Here is a 19,305-nt window from a genome sequence, read left to right as displayed (position 1 = left end):
CCTTCTGTTTTGAATGAAGTCTCTGGTTCTACAGGTGCTGGTGGTACAATGCCAATACACACCACAGGCATAAAAAGTACATGGCATAAATCAATGGGCAAATGGGTTATATGGACCTACCATTTCTGAAAATTAGGCATTTGGTTTGAACAAGACTTTCGGTTAAATAAAAATATTTGAAAAAAAAGTTTAATAAAAAAATGTATTCTCTAGTTGTTTAGGTTAAGGAAATTAAGAAAGGGAGTATAGGAGTAAGATTAGGCACTAACATCACATAATCAGTAAAACCAAGTCTAGGGATACAATCAGATTTTTTTGCCTTCTTTTCCAGTTCTAATCAACTGATTCTGGCTGTCTGAACCACTACCTTGGTGAACAGTCAGAGCTATTCCTGGGCTTTAGCAAGGAAGCATCGTCAAACTACTTGACAATGTCTACAATGAACACAGGATAACATAAGCACCAATTCATCACCCCTGACCTAATAAGAAGCATGTAATAATTTCAGTGTTCACCTGAGTCTTAGATATAACCATTCTCACTCCAAGGAAAATTTGCTAAGCAGAGTCACCAACTTTATTTGAAATAAAATCCAAAGCACGAATGACATATTTTCTTACATGTTTTGAAACCTTATAAGCTTTGATACTCGTTTACTATAAGGTCTAAAAATAAACAAATCGCTCAGTTTTAGGCTTCATGGTAAATAAGGAAAAGTTGATGAATGACACCATTGTATTTTGAAACTTCTTTCCCCAGAAATCTACTGAGAAAAAAACTGAAACATGTGATCCTAGAAAGTAAACTGTTAGGGAACTGACTAAGGCAGAAGATAACATCAGTAGTGCAAATGATCTGCAAGGTTCCCTCCCTACCTTGGGAAAGCCAGACAAGTTCATGGAGCCAGTGGTCCTGGGTTACCCACCCTATCCTCCACACTACTGTAACTACTTGCCACCACTTCTGTTCCACCTCCTCCTGGCTCAGAGGAATTGGGACCCAGATATCTTCACTACCTTTGCTCACAAGGCTCTACCACCTACATAAAATCTACATATAACTGCAAAACCACACATTCCAGTTTATTAACAGGGTCATTTACTCTTATTTGAAAAAAGGCATATCCTCGAAGGTAACAATGGTTAAAAACATTACTTTGTCAGTCAAACAACATATATGGCAAAGAGAAAGATCGAGTCATTCATAACTGAAGAATAACTGATCAACCCACTTGTTTGGTATGAGGATGCCAATGCCCAGAAAGCAGAAAGGACATGTGTATGTGGAAAGAATAATTCAGGGTTTGAGAAATCAGCCTGTATGGTCTAGAGTGACCCAGAAAAGATTAATAACTCTGGACTAAACCAACAGCCTAAAATTCTTCATTATTTAGTCAGCAAAAAGAGACACCTCCACTTTTCCTGTAAAACTCATCTGAGCCATGTAATTTTAACCAGTGGTATAATGAAGACATTATACAATGTACCAGTGCCTACAGTACCAGCCTTGTGAGATCTACAGCAAGGGGTCTGTTCCTCCTTCCCTACATGAGAACACCTAGCAGGGTGTGCTGTCAGAAAGCCAGGCTCCAGCTCCTGTGACTGTGAATCACTGGCTTTGTGCTGCAGACATTCCCTTCTGGAGGCAACAACTAACAAGTTTATACACAGTCTGTCCTAACTGACACTTTGGAAAGCAATTAGTCAACTGATACTTTATCTACCTTTATCTATGTTAACTAGATATCTTTTATTAACAGTGAGCTGGCTTTTGTAAACATCGTTTTTAAGAAAGAGAATGTTTTAAAATTAGAAGCCATGTTTTAAAAAACCAAATGTTGACTATATTGGTTCCTTGGTTTCTGGTACAGCCAGGACTTTGAGAACCTGAATAAACTTTTTTTAAAAAATTACACACACACTTGGGGCGCCTGGGTGGCGCAGTCGGTTAAGCGTCCGACTTCAGCCAGGTCACGATCTCGCGGTCCGTGAGTTCGAGCCCCGCGTCAGGCTCTGGGCTGATGGCTCGGAGCCTGGAGCCTGTTTCCGATTCTGTGTCTCCCTCTCTCTCTGTCCCTCCCCCGTTCATGCTCTGTCTCTCTCTGTCCCAAAAATAAATAAATAAACGTTGAAAAAAAAAAATTAAAAAAAAAAAAAAAAAAAATTACACACACACACAAACACATTCACACACACATTTGGTTTCTCAGAAAGCTTCCAAGGATTTGCATTATGGGCTCACTAGGTTACGTTGTTCAATTGGATCCTGCCTTTCAATTTTTATGGTAATTTACGTTTTTTCTTCCTTGGCCTTCAATTCTTGCTTAAAGACTGTGTCAGCCCTATCAACTGCTCTGTAGAACTCCTGCCTCCCTGGGGAGCTGACCTTTCAGAGCCCTCTTACTGGATTCCTGTCCTAACACAAGGAACTTTTCTTTCCTTTGCCTTCTAAAGTTAACAGTGAGATTTTGAAAAAAAATAATTTGGATCTGATCTTGCTTTAATTTGCATGCTCGGTCAACAGTCTGCAACCCTGAATAATGAGAACAAATTAATTTGTCCCACCACCATCCCCAGTTATCTTAAACTTTAGGATTCATCATAGGATAGTCATTATTTATAGAAAAACTTTATCCTTTTCTTACTGTTCCTTTTATAAAATGTAATTTAAGATACATTCACATGGCTCTACAATCAAAAAAATATAAAAAGACAAATAGTGAGAAGTCTCCCTCCCATTCCTGTTCTATACTTATTCTGTTCTCACACACACACTCACACACGAATTGGTGGTTACTTTATTAGTCTTATGTATATTCTTCCAGAGTTTCATTACTTAAATAAGTGAATACAATGTACATATACAATGTTCCCTTTTTCTTATTCAAAATGTAGCATACCATATTCAGTTTTATACTGTGTTTTAACAATTTATCTTGTTGATCTTTTCATAGAATACATACAAAGCTTCCATGCAAAATGGCTCTGGGTCAAGAAAGCCAGGAGTCCAACGGATGAGAGCAAGTTTATAAGCATTGGTATTCAGGAGTCAGGGAGCAGCTGGGCTCATGCCAACCATCAGAACAGCAGCCTAGTCTCCACACTGGCATACCTTCTGCTCCTCAGAAATTCTGTCTCAGCCCAGGAAAGGGCCCTACCTAGAGAACTAACCACCTCAGTTGATACAACCTACTCAGTTTACACTTCACAAAGCAGGGTAGGGGAGCAGAAGGGCCCTGTCCAAAATCAGACAGTGGTCAAGGACAGAACTGGATGTTGCTTCTGCATTCTGCCCTAAATTCTCTCCATTCTATCCCTTATGTCATAAATTTTAGGGACTTGTCATATCGGCAGAGTAAATTTCAAATTCTTGTATGTAGCCCTTGTCCCAACTTGGAAGGGTGTGACGTGGTGGGGAAAAGCGAGAGTACTAGTAATAGTCAGGAATTCAGGATTCTAGTCCTAGGCCCTCTTTGGGCCCCAGCTTCCTCAACAGTGAAAGAACAGGCTTGAACTGGATGCTCTCTAAGGTCTCTTCAAAGGCCTCCAATGTCTTTGACTGCCAAAGCCTGAGCATACTGAAGAGGCTGGTCCCCGCAGCTATGCCTGTGCTCATGATGTTTGTTCCACCCGGAATGTACCTTCTGTTTCTCTTCCTCCACATCTTTCAAGACCCACCTTGATTCTCCTGGTAGTCATTTACTCAGAAAATGCTTCTTGTAAAGAAGCTATAGGCCCTCCTACTTCCACCTCAGCACGTAGAACCTGCTCTTACCTCCAACTAGAGGACTCCTTCGGAAGTGCCAAGCAAACTGGCCTCAGTCCATTCAGTTCAATCCCTGCTCAAATGAAACTGAGAAAGATGCTTTCTCTAACTACCTTATCCCAAGCAGCACTTCCCCAATCACTCTCCTCCTTGTTCTATTTCTCCTTGTAGTTTTTATTATACAATTTATGTTTAGTTGATCTCACCCATTGCATTGCAAGCTCCTTTAAGCAGGGACCTTTTTTTTTTTTTTAATTTAGAACAGCACCTGAGTAAACACTCAGTAAATATTTGTTGAATGAAAGAAATATGATTATTTGTAAAAGATTAAGTAATGATAAGGCCAAGTTTCAGAAACTTCACTTCCAATATTACTCTGAAGGCATTTCTCACATTCAATAGCTTGTTCTGTGAGAAAGCCCTGCATGGAAGCCCCAAACAGGGGTAAACCTATAAGTCAGAGAGGCAGAAATGGCTCTGAGAGATGTAGCCAGACAAACAGTAAGAGATCTTTCTGGAGTCAGACAGATTCTAGTTCTGAACTCTGCCACTGTGGAACCTTAATTATGTTCTTAACCTCTATAAATCAAATAACAACCTACCTCACAAATATATAATGAGGATTGAGGAAATTATTTACATGGAAGCATCTTGTCAGGTACGAGGCATCATACCTTATAGGCAAAATTTTCCTAAAGGCCAGAAGTAGCCTCAAATTGTTAATATGGGAACAGCTTTATTTAAAGATAAACTGTTCCAAGGCACCTGGGTGGCTCAGCTGGTTAAGCATCTGACTTTTGATTTCATCTCAGGTCATGATCTCACACTTAGTGAGTTCAAGCCCTGCATCGGGTTCTGCGCTGATGGCACGGAGCCTTTTTGGGATATTCTCTCTCTCTCTCTGCCCTGCTCTCTCTCTTTCCCTCAAAATAAATAAACTTAGAAAAAAAATAAGCTGGCCCACAAAAAAGTGTCCACTCTTAAAAAAAAAAAAAAAAACATGCACATAAATGAATGTCTATGTATACCGTGAAGGAAAAGCACAAGTCTTAAGATACATACTGAAAATGAACCCAACTTACTAGAAAACTCTTATCTGAAATCATGCTACATATGCCCTCTGAAATATGAAACCCTTTTTGCCAGGACTTCAGATGTACAGCCTACTGACTACTATAAAACTGAATCTTCCAATGGAGCAAATAAAACTGCAACCTCTTACAGAACACTATGGGCCTCCTGGATGCGTCAGGTTGTCTGTGGGTGGCTTCTGGACATTGTTCCTGCGCTGGTGAATAAAAGCAAACCCCTCAACCACCTCTCCAAGTTATATCTCTAACAGCAACTCCCAGAACAGGTTAGCCTTATTTGTTGCATTTAGTGGGTAAGAAAACCAAGCCCCATCTCTTCTAAAAAGCCAATCCTGATATTCAACCCACACCAATTTCTTCCTAACCTAAATATTTATGGTATGACTGACAAGCACGCACTTCGGTGCCAGATCTTATTCCATCTCTGTAGCATGCCAGTGTCTTCTTTGTGTAGCAAGGACTAGGTCATATTTCTCACATATTCCCAATGAAGATGCTCAGACATACTCATCTGAATTGAACTTAAAGTGAAATTGCAGTGACTTGTCTCATAAGCATACAAGTAATTTAGGCATAGAGTCAAATAGAATTCTTCCTAAGTTTCAAATGTAATTCATAACCTACTAAAAGAATACTCACTACTCATATCACTTATATTTTTACTTTGTAGGCAAAGCTCCATGAGGCACTTTGTCCCCAACAAGGAGACAGAATTGACCCACTTCCATTTTACATCCCAAGATGCCCCCAAAACACTTCTCCCACAGAACCTAGAACAGTTTATTGCTCTGATGTTGGCAGGTCTACTCCCCAAGACAACCGTATGGTCCTCAAAAGCAAGAAAAACACCTAATTCATCTTTTTTCCTTATCACCTGAGCCTAACACCATGAGACACACAGTAACACTTAACTATTTGAGAATGCTAAATGGAGAACATATGAAGGAGAGAATGTTAAGAAAAAGAGCAGGAGATTCTAAGACTGCCAGCCAGTGTGTCCATGTACACCCCAGTAAGCATATCATAAGAATAATATTGGGGCGCCTTGGTGGTTCATTTGGTTAAACATCCGACTTCGGCTCAGGTCATGATCTCATGGCTTGGGGTTCAAGCCCTGTGTTGGGCTCTGTGCTGACAGCTCAGAGCCTGGAGCCTGCTTCAGATTCTGTGTGTGTCTTTCTCTCTTTCTGCCCCTCTCCCACTCACACTCTTTCTCTCTCTCTCAAAAATAAACAAACATTAAAAAAAATGTTTTTAAAGAATAATATTAATTAATAGTAAGAGTGAGAACAAACAAACATTTATGTGAAACACAAAACGCTGATAGGGTGTGATTACAGAGCAATAAAATTCAGCTTCTATTAGTTTATCACCCTAACTTGAAAGTATTCAAGTGAACTCTGTCATTCTTAAAAAAAACATTTCTTCCAAAATAAACCTTTCTTGACCTTTGCCTGGCACTTTTGTTGGAAATAACAAAAAGACTACTCAAATTCTACTCCTTTGCATAAAAAAGAAAAAAACAGTAAGATGAAAATCTAAATTTCATTCTAATATAGTTAGCAAAGCAACTTTTTTCACTATGAGTAAACATTCTCAATCATATAGAAACATTGCAAGTTGACTGTTACTGAACTTTCAAATATGCATGAATTATGTTACAACCTGGCCAATAACTTCTATTTAAATGATCATCATTCTGGAATGAATAAATATCTCCTTTGGTCAATTTTTTCAAGTAACTACAAGCTACTAGTCAAAGTCTCAAATTAATGAGAATTCCATTTTGCCAAGTCTATAGAATACCTAACCACATTAATTCTTCCAACTTTCTCATGTACAGACTGACCTCAAGATTTGGATCCATCTGTGCTGTCATGCCTGGTTACTTTACCTTACATTCTTGCCCCAAAGCTAAAGTGTAAGAGGTATTTCTGTCAAAGTCTCCTAGAGGGAGAGAGAATACTGCGGAAAGACCATGGCCTTTGGAGTTCAGGCCTGGGTTTAAACCCTAACTCTATCCACCAACAGTATAACATTGGGCAAGTTACTTAGTCTCTCCGAGCCCTTATTTCCACATTGGTACAACAGAGATAATTCAAACTTTCTAGAACTGTTCTGGGGACTGCATTGTATTACATATGTAAAGTAACTAACACATAATAGGGACTCAATAAATGTTAGTTTCTCTTCCCACTTTTTCCATAGCCACAAAATACTTCTTCAGCACTCTTTATTAGTCAGATCACCAGCTCCATTTCCTACTTTGGAGTCATTTTTAGGCCTGCTAGCAGCCAGGTCACAGTTCATTAAAACATTTATACATGTTCAAGATGATCTATGCTGTTTTTTTTAAAGCATTCTTGATGAATAAAACAAAGGGCCTTTATAAGCTTTATAAGGTCTTCTACCTTTGACTGAAGAACAATTTTTTAATAGTCTAACTACTTTCAAAACCTTTTCTTTATTTTGGCTCCCACTGATTTGTGAGACTTGTCACCGTCATTACAGTAAATAACCAATACATTTATTCTGAAGAAACTACTAGCCAGGGGAATCATTAAAAGAAATCTTGTTATAGAAATCTTGGCAAAATTCTAGGTTTCCATTTAGTCTGCAAAATTTTGTAAATTCTAACAAAATGGTATCAATTTTTTTTCCTATGAATAGGGGTTTGTTTTAAAGAAATATTCTTGTGTGGATTTATTTTGCTACTCTACTGTGGGTAGCTGCTACCACATAATGCTAAATATCTCCTAAGGAAAAAACCCAGCGTGGGATTTAAACCAGCATGACAATTGTACAACAAAACAGAGAGCTTCTTAGAAATGCCAAATATTTTGTTTAGATTTGAAGAATTCTACTAGTTTAGGATTTTTTGTTTCTCAAGGATAGTCTGCCTCTATTCTTATTTTGTAGTTTAGTAGAAATGTGAAAATTCCCTTCCTCTATCCTTCTGACACATAAGAAGGACACTAGTTGGCATTCACTATTTTTATGTTAACAGTCAAAGCTATTTTGAGCCATTTTAGTACCATCCAATACTCATGCCAAGAAAAAAGGTTAGCATGACATTAGCAAGCTAAAAAATAAACTCTGTTTTTGGTCATTCAATAAGCACATTACTTTTTAACAACCCCACAGTGTATCTTGTGGACACAAATAATAATAAAATTCAAGAACATAAGCCATTAAATCATAATTAGAAAGTCCTACCTTTTGCGCATCTCCTGTAAAATATGCAATGGCCAGAGTGGGCAGAATCATGAACAGTGCATTGTAATAGAGCAGACCATATTTTCCCAGCTCCTAGAATAGTAAATAATTAGGTGTTTCATTTGGTTCTAGAAGACAGATATACAAAACTCTATATAAAATTCCACTACCATTACACACACACACACACCCTCCCCCACAATATAGACGGCAAATCAGCCATGTCGTTAAGTTTTGCAAACGTTAATGACCTAAGCTTTCAAAAGCAAGAAAAAAAGAAAAAAAATCAAACCTACAAGATTTTTAATTTATTTGAAATAAATCCTTTGAGTGCTTAAAACCAGGGAAATAAAAATAACTTCAACTGGCTACCACAAAACAGCAAGCAGGGGAAAGTTTATTTTGAATATACACACCTCTCTCTATATAAACACAGTCCTGAAGCCCTTCCCTTTCCAGAACTGAATCAAAAGTCATCAAGTCAGTCTTGAGCTTTTAGAACCACAGCAAAATGCCATTTAAGAGAGACAGGGGGGCAGATACCGACACACATACTCACACCTAGACCAACACAGACAGACATAACTTGACAGTGAAGTATTTCTGAAAATGGATATGTGAAGTACAATGAAGATTAAGATTATTCTATCTACAACTCCCAAAAGTATAATTTGCTGTGCCCTCAGCTACTGGGCCACATACACCTTCAAACACAGGGAGCCTGAGAACTCTGGGTCCACTTTTCATTCACACACTTCTAAGACATTCAGCTGGAAGCAGTCACCTGAAGAAGCAGGCCAGAGTTGGGGCGGGGAGAGGAGGGTAAAGGCAAGATGGGGATGAAGTAGTGAGGATGGAGGCATGATATCTGCCTAACTTCTGTGAGGAAAGATCACTGAACAATGTAAAAAGTCATACTACCTTCTCAAAAGGAGCTTTGGAAAACTGGAAACAAATACTCAACAACAGAAAACCAGTTGATTAGATACAACCAAACAATGAAATATTATGCGACCACTAAAAATGTTAAATAATACTGATTGATAAGTAAACATGTTCATGAAACTGCACTTAGTGAAAAACAGACTAGAAAACATTATATATTATTGCTCTTTCATTTAAAATTTTACAGTTAAACATGTACATACACATGCAAATGCTCACATACTCTTATCCTCCAAAACTGCACTTCTCACTTGATGGTAGAATTAAGAGAGATTTATCTTTTCTTCCTCTTGCTTATCTACATTTTCTACTACTTCTATTATACTTTCTACTATTTCTAATATGTATTATTTGTGATTTCTTTAAAGTTAGAAATGTTTTAAACTCAATAGTTGCATTCAGGTCTGAAATGCAGCACTAAATCTTAATGTCACGTGACTCATGCTCAAAGGACCATGATTTAAGCATTCCTGAAATTACAGGTAATAAAACTTCTGATTTATTAACAGCATCTCAGTGTGGCCATACTGCCTCTCAGATAAACCATATAACTGATTTCTATGGCCACCAAAAGCATCAATGAAAAGATGTGCCTCATTTCTAAGGCAGGAAAAAAAAAAAAAAGCCATAGAACAAACAACCTTTAACAACAGATACCCAGTCAGCCAGAGACATGAGTGTGATCTGGTAAGTAAGGATGCACCCCCCCACCCCCCCGCCCCACACACACACCCTATCCAGATAACGGACAAATACCAAATTCTTTTTAATTGTCTTGAATATCTTCTTCCCTGCCTTCTTAAACATAGTACATTGACTAAAATTTAATTGAGGGCATCATCATAAACATGCATTACTGTATTGGGTCCTTATATGATGTTGTGATGTCCTTAATGCTGTTTAATCACCCTGTTTTTGAGTACTTCTATCTTTTATAGTTTTCCTGTTTCTTTCTTTTGTTGTTAGCTGACCTTTTATACCACTGCCTCTCTGCCTCTAACTAGAATTCCATCCTCTAGTATGCTGCTCCCAATCCATGAGGTATGAAAAGCATATCAATACGCTTAAAAGTTCTAATACAAATGAGTCCTAAGTAATTTTTAAGGGAGGAAATGAAGGACTCTCATGGGAATGAAATAGCAGAAACTCTCTTTGCTTTTGTCCAGGTTCTAGAATATACTCTAGATTGTGCTGTCCAATATAGTAGTTACTAGCCATATGCAGCTATTTCAATTTAATTATATTTAAACTACTAATTCAGTTCCTCAGTTGTACCTCAACAGCCACATGTGGCTGGTAGCTACAGTTAATGGACAGTAGAGATAGAGAATATTTCTAGCAACACAGAAAATTCTATTAGTCAGTACGGTTTTAGACAGCTGAGGCTGATGGACAAATGGAATGTTATTTACCGGTACATATTTTCCAAAGCAGCAAATGGGCTGAGAAAAAAACAGAGTAAAACTAAATCTCTAACTGTTCCCTTTTCTCAATTTCAAAAAGATAAAAATTACTTAATAGTAGTAGCTTCCACTAAAATACAATCATCATACAAAGTCATCAAGACAAATAAGTGAAGACACAAAAGGTATACTTAAGAAAAAATTGTTGGAAACAATCCACATTGTCCCTATTCTTCAAAGACCTTCAAAATAAACAATCTCTGAGAATAATGAAAACTACTAGGACATTCATTCCATGGCTCTTTCTGAAGAAGGCAAAGCCCCCTGCCAAGACAATACAAACCTGACACTAACACTACTACTGACTAGGTAGGGCATTTGTACTTACAATCTGAACTCCAAAAAATGGTCTGAAGGAGTTTCAGAAATATTGTACATATAATAGGGCAGACTAAAAATTAAGAAAATAAGGTCATCTGACTTAGAAGAGAAAACATGGGTAGGGAAACACAAGATTTAAATATGAGATAAAAAATGTACCACTGTTTAGAAAAAACTATGGTGACAGTATCTCATGTGGGTCCTTATATGGGATACATCATGATAAAAAGGGCAATTCCTTCAAATAACAACCCTATGATGTATACAGCTGAGTTCCACATAGCTTCTTCTTACAATAATGTGAACTTATACCATAATGTAGTAAAAGCAATGTGACTCAAATTCTCTGCTTTATGGCTTGACCTAAAAATAAAATTTAGTATGTATATATTCAAAGTGTATAATAGACCAACAAAAAATATCTTTAAAGCATGCTGCAAGTTAAAAGAGCTGGGTATGTAACATTCATGTGTACGAGATCTAGACCAAGGAATCCAGCATTGCTCTTGAGAGAGAATGATACTAATGCTCCTTAAATGCTTTCCCATTATTTGTGGGACAAATATGCAAAGTCCATTCTTGTTCTGCAGCTCCTTTCAACACTCACTCCTCAAATCTGCTTAAGGTCTTCCAGATATTTCCTTCTTGTCCAGTTCATAGCCATGAATATTTATGACACTTTTCTCCAATGAACACCCTTAATTATTTCCCTCTCCCAAAGTCAATATTCACCCAATCCTTTCCAGAAAAGGAATAAGAATAAAGTCTAATTGCTAATTAATAACTGCAAAATAAAGCTTTTATGTGAGCAGCAACAAACAGATATTTTACCTTCAGAGATCCCTAGGTCTTTCCCCTCTCCCCTAAGTATTTCTTTATTTTCTGCTTTTTTCCTGACAAATTGACATTACCACTCCTAACAACAGTAAACATCTCTTAAAGATGTAGATTGCTACCTACTTTTGAATCTAATTTCTGTTTTACATATGCGCCATTTGCTGCTGTCAGGACATCATTTATCAGAATGAAAACATATCCTTCCAGGTCAAATGCCAAGTCAGAGCTGTAAAACACAAGCAACACTTTAATAACTTACATTTAAAGAACATGCATGTAATTTTAAGTAGGTCTGAAGTACAATATATGGAAGAACATATTCTTATCTAGGTAAGTGAACATTAGGCATTTTACCAGCTATTAGCATTTCTTGATTCCTGGTTATAGTTTGCAATTTCATACTCAATAGGGAAGTCTTCAGAAATGAGACATACTAACACCTAAACATAATCATTAGTAATTAATCAATCACATCAGTTAATAGCACACTGCTCTGAAATCAAAGTCAGACAAGACCACGTAACCAAATTCACCATTATAATACATCTGAAGCAGAAAGAAGGCACTGGAACTCAATTTCAAAGACAAGGAAACCAAAAAGATGAAGCTGTTAACATGTCACTTTTCCAAGGATTCATTCACACAAAAGGCAGGCGTACAAGTGGTTGGGTCACTGGGTGGAATATCTGAGGTATAGATTATAGTTAGTTCTGAGATCAAGCTACAACAGTGTCTAAGCACATAGTAGGAACTCAAATACTTAAATGACTGCTTTAAAAGCCTATCAGGTATAACTAGCAGGATTAGGGAAATTAAAGTTTTCTATTATTTAGTTGACCACCAGGCACAAGATAAGAACTTAGTAAACTGAACAGAATAATGAAAATCTAAGAAGAGTATGTCTTCATTAAATGTTAGCACCCTAGCTAAAATAGCGGCCCCACATTCCACATTCTGTGATTGTGCAAAACTAGTACATATTTATAGCTAACTAGTACATGGAATGAGACTTCTAAGGAGCTCTATGCCACTGCTATTTTAGGCAGAACTAGCCCATGTACAGTCCCTTTTCCAAACAGCCTGACAACCTTTTAACTTCAGACTCCCTTCCACCCAATCTGTTTCCCAAGTAAAAGGTTCTGATTAGATAAGGCTGGTCCAAATCTGCAGGCCAGGGTTGGCTCTGAGGAACTCCTGTTGTTTGACTCTGTTTGGGGCCCCACCAGCTTCAAGGAAATGCTCCAAAGACTAGCAAGGCATCTCTAAAAAGAAAGGTTAAAGGCTCATATACAATTTTTCTTCAAGGAGGTAATATCACCTAATGGGAAAAATAGTTAGCTATATAACAAAATTCTAGTAACTATTCTATCTTAAAAAAAAAGGAATGCAATTTCACTTGGAAATTTAGGGTAGAATAGAATCTGACTTTAATATTTCCTCCTGCCTATACCACAGGGATGATGAAGGTAAATGAGCTAATCCAAGAAGCGCACTGAATTCCCAGATGGAAAATGTATGCCGGGCAGAATTTGTGTCATTAGCAACCCCACGTATGTATGCCTTGGGCTAAGTAAAATGTAGAAGGCCTCTAGCTATAACTTTAATTTTCTGAGTCTTTGGGCATACATTTTCACCCTACATTTTAAATATTAATTAGCTAATTAATAAATTAATTTATTTTTGAGAAAGAGAGCATATGTGCACACAGGGTAGGAGCAGAGAACTATGAGATCATGACCTGAAATGACTGAGCGACCCAGGTGCTCCTCTTCCCGCATTTTAAAACTTAAACTTAAGAACAATGGAAAAAGCTTCAGTAATTTAACAGAATGTCTAAGTTATAGCATTTGTGATATATCTTAAGTGAGCACAAATAAAGAAATTCTATTATTTATTATTCCACAAGGCAAATAATTCATTATCATCTGCCTTTTCTAAGACACTATTTTCTTTAGCACTATGCAAAGTAAACGAATACCACATGATTTATAAAAGCACACAGGCTCTGGAGTCAGGCACAAATTCAAATTCTGGCTCTGCCAATTACTAGCTGTGTAACCTTGACCAAGTTACTGAACTCTGGTTTCAGTTTCTTCAACTAAAAATAGGAAAATTATACCCATAGCTTTCAGAGTTGTTGTAAAGAATGCATAAATAATATGTGTAAAATGCCAACCATGGCATATGGTATGTGCTCAATAAGTAGAAGAATCAGATTTTGCCAGCCTTGACCTTAATACAGTCAAAAAGATTGAACTCTCTGAAGAGTCTTTTGGATGTTTTTCAAAGACATGATTCTTACTTAGCCTAAAAAAAAAATCTCTTTACTGGTAATTGATTATTATTAATAATTATTGATAATTTCCAATATGTTCTTAATACATTCTTACCTGGCAGCTACAAAGGCTCCAATAATCATCGCAAACACGGTCATCTTAATACCCCAAGAAAAAGTCTTCCTACAAAATAAAACAATTAAAAAATACATACATGTGCCTTTATTCACAAAGACTCAATCTGCAACACAGGCAAAAAAAAATATATATATATATGTGTATGTGTGTGTTTTCTTTAAAAAAAGCTATAAACAATCATATTTTAAATGCTTCCAAGAAATTGGATATTTCAAAGAACCCCTTCACATGAAGCAAAAAGTTATACAAAAAAGTGTATTCATTTTTTGATTCTTATATTTACCATTATTGAGTTTGCATTTTTGTAAATCAGAATTTCTTTAAGTAGAAAAAGGTCACACGCACTTGTGGTAAAAGTAGCCAAGACGTGAACACTATTTAAAACCTATACTGATGTTTCTGACCCAGCTTCACCCAGTGGCAACAGTAAGTATAGGAATTCTTAGAAGTGTATCTCATGTTCAGACAGATTCCAACTACAATTCATAATCTTCCCAACTACTGCTCCCATAAACTATCAATTCCTATAGCAAAGGAAGAAAGTTGCTTAAACTTCTCAAAAGATAAAGTTGAGACAAGACAAATAATTTTATTTTATTTATTTATTTTTTTTTTTAATTTTTTTTTCAACGTTTTTTTATTTATTTTTGGGACAGACAGAGACAGAGCATGAACGGGGGAGGGGCAGAGAGAGAGGGAGACACAGAATCGGAAACAGGCTCCAGGCTCTGAGCCATCAGCCCAGAGCCTGACGCGGGGCTCGAACTCACGGACCGCGAGATCGTGACCTGGCTGAAGTCGGACGCTTAACCGACTGCGCCACCCAGGCGCCCCAAGACAAATAATTTTACTATTTCAATATGCTGGGCCCCTTTTCAAGATAATTAAAAGTTTGTTAAAGACTACATATATTAGAAATCAGCTCACTTGAGTAAAACTCCTTCAGCAAACATTGTAAACAGGATGGAGAACCTTCTCAGAACTGTAAACATTGGCAAGCTGCAAAAAAAAAAAAAAAAGGAAAAAATATGATTAGGTAAAATAAAGTTTAACAATTTACTTTTTTAACTAAGACTCCCCAAATATCTTAAAATAATGTTAATCTCTTCCTTCTATTATGCTGATCAATTCCATTCCACATTGATTAATCTGTGATTAAACCTTTGTTTCTTTCTAGGATTCTTATTTGAAATCTGAAAGAATTGCTTTTATAAAACTACTAGAAGTGAGAAATACCAAGCTAACTATAAAAAATGGTAGAGATCATGTATCTATTATCAAAGACTAATAACAGCCACTTTATCTCACTCTACTTTTATACAAATACCCTTAACAGTAACCAGTGAGACTGACCTTACTTCCCACCCACTCCACTCCCCCTGAACACGTCCAACCCTCCAAAAAGCATCTATGATAATCTACCCACATGAAACACTCCTTGATTGTTCTTTTGTGGAAATACTTTGGTCTTCCTCTAAATTACCACAGCATTTTGCTTGCACTAGTCAAACACATATCCTCTTGTGATATAATTATTTCTGAATATACCTCATCTCACTCCAAAGTGCCTTATACTTAGTTGGCAATAAAAAATAGGCTGAGGATGGATAGATGGATGACAATGGATGAAGAAGAGCAAATTCTATAGAAGCAGCACTTTGTAGCATGTCTGCATTTCTTTCCAAGTGGATAATGAGATGGAAAAGGATGCCCCACCCATGAGAAATCTAACTTCCATGAACCCTCTCCCAGAGATATCATCATGGTTATTCTGTCAGGTTTCTTGGGTCTGGAGAAAGAAGAAATGAAAAACGCTTTGTCTCTCATCCTCAGAGATCTCCCCATTGTTTTACAATCATCTACTATGCCAAAGGTTTACCTTAAGTGGAAGTAGTGAAACCATGGATTTCTGTTAAACGGCTTCCCTATGTGTATAATTTTAGTATCACATACACCCAATACATACTATACTCCTCAAGTGGAGAAGCCAAGAATTGGGAGGTTAGAGGATAATTAAACAGTTTTGTTGTAGAGCAGCGAACTACTGCTTTTTTCTAGAAGTGAATACGCTGCTTCTACAGTGATATGGCCATGGGTGCAATATTTGTATCAGAGTTCCATCTGATGTTATTTTAACTACTTCATGTTAAAAGAAACACTACAAAAGTTCTCATACCACCCTCTGATTTTGCTTGCAGAATTTGCTTAAAATATGATATTTATAAATTGTATTAAAGAATTGAAACCCCAGAAGCCTAACATATATTCTCCACTACTATATAGGTCTGGAAAAATAATGAAAATCTCCTATCACAGCATTTTATAACATTTTAAGACTTCTATTAGCAAAGTGAGGAGGGAAAAAAACCCCAAAGCAAATAAAACTCTTTCTATTCAAACTTAAAGAATTTAAACTAAAATCTTTTTGGTGTAATCTTCATTATTTACTAACAGAAGCTTTCCAGTCCTTTCATTTTCTTCCAAAATCAGAAACAATGTGTTAAATATTTGACATTCAAGTACAGTTTTAAGAATACATTATATTAACCTCACTAGTAAAATAAAGTTATCCATACTTCAGTTTCTTTGTGCTGAACAGTCCCGTGATTTGGTTCCCAAAATATAGTAGAGGTAGTGGAAACGTCTAGAAAATTTAAAAAGGGATAACAAAACTCAATAATAAAGATAGCTAAAACAAGGTCCTTTCAAACAGAAACAGTTTTGTTTATATGATCAAAATCTTTCCACTTAAAACATAAGATTAGAACTCACACACATTTTTGGCCCCCGTGAAGCACCCAAAAAACATTATTCCTGGATAAACAGCACTACTGTGGCAGAGAGAGGGAAGAATGGAGAAGGAAAAAGAAAACAGAAATATGAATATGATCAAAGCATAGGAGACAGTAACATCACCTGCTTTAAAATATAATGGATTAGCCCATGGCAGAAAAAGGAAAGGCATTTCATCTTCACATGGAGTTAAGCACAGGCAGACAGAAAAATAAGAAAACAAACCCAAAGAACAACGAATGCAGGATACACTGGCTGGATTAGATGGATGTAGAAAATGCAAAACAGCTGTCCTCCCAATAAGTGTTCATCGATTAAAACAACACAAGATCTCAGGGGGCTTTTTTCCCTTAATTTTACAAGAGTGTGTAGGCCTTTTTAAAACACATATTACTAAATTTATTCTTACCTTCACTATACCCACTCTGGGCAATTTCAAGACTGCAATTTTTAAATAGGCGGAGCACTGACAAAAATATATAGGGACTTCTTTTCAGCAAAAAGCACTAGTATTATTATCATTATTGCTATTATTACTATTTTACCTTTCGAGGTACATTTCTGTCAAGGTCAGGAAACTTGACTACTCTGAGCGCCTTTCCCACCCAGAGAACTGCCACTGTGGCCACCATCTGTAAACAGAGAACACAGATTCACTGTTCTACATATAAAGACACACACAGAAGTTCGAACGACATAAACCACGTAATGCTGAAGATTCCAACTAACCTGGCCAAGTCCAACACATAGTGAGGAGGGAAATCTACAAAAAAGGTAGAGAGAGAGAAAAATACGGGGTCAGGAAAACCCAAACGTAGCTCTGTCGATTCAATTTAAATGCATTTTGATACAAACACCAACATCTGCCTTTTATCCAAATGAAAATCTGAGAAAAATCCCTGCTGGTTGTCAGGCAACACCCCTGATTTTGTAGCCTCGGGCGGCCACTTGTCTCATCTTGTCCGATTCCACAATTTCAGTCAGCTGCCTCCAACAGATTTTTCAAGCGGTGAAGAAGACAGACATAGGTGTCTTCAACGGCTTCACATCTTTAAAACAAAAATGTTGCTTCTGCCTCAGGGTCCCAGTGACAGCGTCAGAATCGTCTTAAATGAGCTTGAGGATGCGCACGTCCCCAGAGGCTGTCAGCAAACTCAAGGAACCCTGAAGCCCCGGACCCCGGCCCAGGATGCCGGGAAGGGAAGGCATCCCCTCGCTCTGCTCCCAGCCTGGCATGCAACGGGAGCCAAAAGTCACGAAGCAACTCCGCTCCGTTACTCCGCAGGGCAAGGTCTCCTGGGCGCTGCACAGTAGGCACGGCGGGCGCTTTCCCACCGCGGCGGGTACGCGCGCCGGGCCGTCCGGGGCCCCGCGCCCAGAGCGGGACCCGCACCCCGGCCCATGCGCCAAGCCGGCCCCGCCGCCCGGGCCGCGCGTCCGCCGCCAGCCCTCTCCGGCGCCCGCCCAACTTTGTTCAGCTTCAACTTTGGCAGCGTTAAGTCCAAGGAGCCGGCGCCCCGCCGCAGCCGCGCGCTCCTCCCCACGGCCTCGGCCGCCACCGCCGCCTCGGCCCTACCTGTAATTGGTGAGCACGCTTTTGTTGACCACCACGATCAGGAAGGAGCTCACGCCGTAAAAGCCGGCGGCCAGCAGCTTCAGGAACACCGTCAGCGTTTCGGCCGACGCCATCCCCAACTCCTCCTCATGTCTGTGTGTGGAGGATTTCGCGGGGGCTTCTCCTTTAACCCGGGCATGCTGACGTCTATGAACTTCCGCCATGGCTGCGGCGGCGGCGGCCTGTGAGAGGAGCGGCGGGCGGGCCCGGCGGTAGGGCCGAGCGGCGCGGGGGGCCTGTGGCTGTAGTTCCCGGGGGACTCGCGGGGCCCTGATCGGCGGGCTGTGTCGGCTGCGCGCTCGCCGCCTCGGCTCCCCGCACGGTAGCCGCCCGTCCCCGCCCAGGGGCAGGAACGCTGGGTTTCACACCCTTGGGGACTGGGCTCGGGCATTGTGCAACGCGGGGTCAGAGGGTAGGGGCCGCGCCGGGATTGGTCTGGGTAGGGGTTGGAGAGGGCCTGGAGAAGGGGAGGCGGCGACCCTCAGTCCCGGGCAAAGAAGGAAAGGAAGCCAAAGAGCAACCACTCGGGGACACCTGAGCGCCAGGCGGCAAAGCAAATTCACCGAACGCCGCGGCCGCCCGGCGCCTGCGCGCGAGCCTGCGCGAGGTCTTTCAGCGGCCGAGTACCTACAGCTGGGGAGACTGGAGGCATGGGGAACTGGAAGCCGTATTCTCCAGATAACAGCCGCAACAAAAGTACGGACCATCCTCCCCTCGGTAACAGGTGGCTAGCTGACTTATTCTCAAGGTGTGCGCGTCTAGACCTTGTTCTTTTGGTCTCTCCTGCAGAAGGTCAAAGCCCTTCAAAAGTATCACACGCGGATAAAAGTAAACACCAAGCATTT

The 19,305-nt window shown here is 39.1% G+C and overlaps 1 protein-coding gene across 1 annotated transcript in view; it reads right to left on the bottom strand.

The window, feature by feature from the left end:
- Positions 1-19,058, bottom strand: part of SLC35D1 (solute carrier family 35 member D1) — a 51,215-nt gene extending 32,157 nt beyond the window's left edge. Inside the window, exons 1-8 of the mRNA XM_058717054.1 lie at positions 18,422-19,058; positions 17,575-17,608; positions 17,391-17,477; positions 16,629-16,696; positions 14,980-15,051; positions 14,029-14,097; positions 11,762-11,864; positions 8,073-8,165 (exon numbers count right to left, since the gene is read on the bottom strand). Coding sequence (XP_058573037.1) covers positions 8,073-8,165; positions 11,762-11,864; positions 14,029-14,097; positions 14,980-15,051; positions 16,629-16,696; positions 17,391-17,477; positions 17,575-17,608; positions 18,422-18,624 — 729 coding nt within the window. The 5' untranslated portion in view covers positions 18,625-19,058. The remainder of the gene's footprint in view (positions 1-8,072; positions 8,166-11,761; positions 11,865-14,028; positions 14,098-14,979; positions 15,052-16,628; positions 16,697-17,390; positions 17,478-17,574; positions 17,609-18,421) is intronic.
- Positions 19,059-19,305: the final 247 nt, after the last annotated feature.

The sequence above is a fragment of the Neofelis nebulosa genome, chromosome 2 (genome assembly GCF_028018385.1).
Source record: "Neofelis nebulosa isolate mNeoNeb1 chromosome 2, mNeoNeb1.pri, whole genome shotgun sequence".
Taxonomy (NCBI): Eukaryota; Metazoa; Chordata; class Mammalia; order Carnivora; family Felidae; genus Neofelis; species Neofelis nebulosa.
This window is presented reverse-complemented; position numbering and strand designations above follow the sequence as displayed.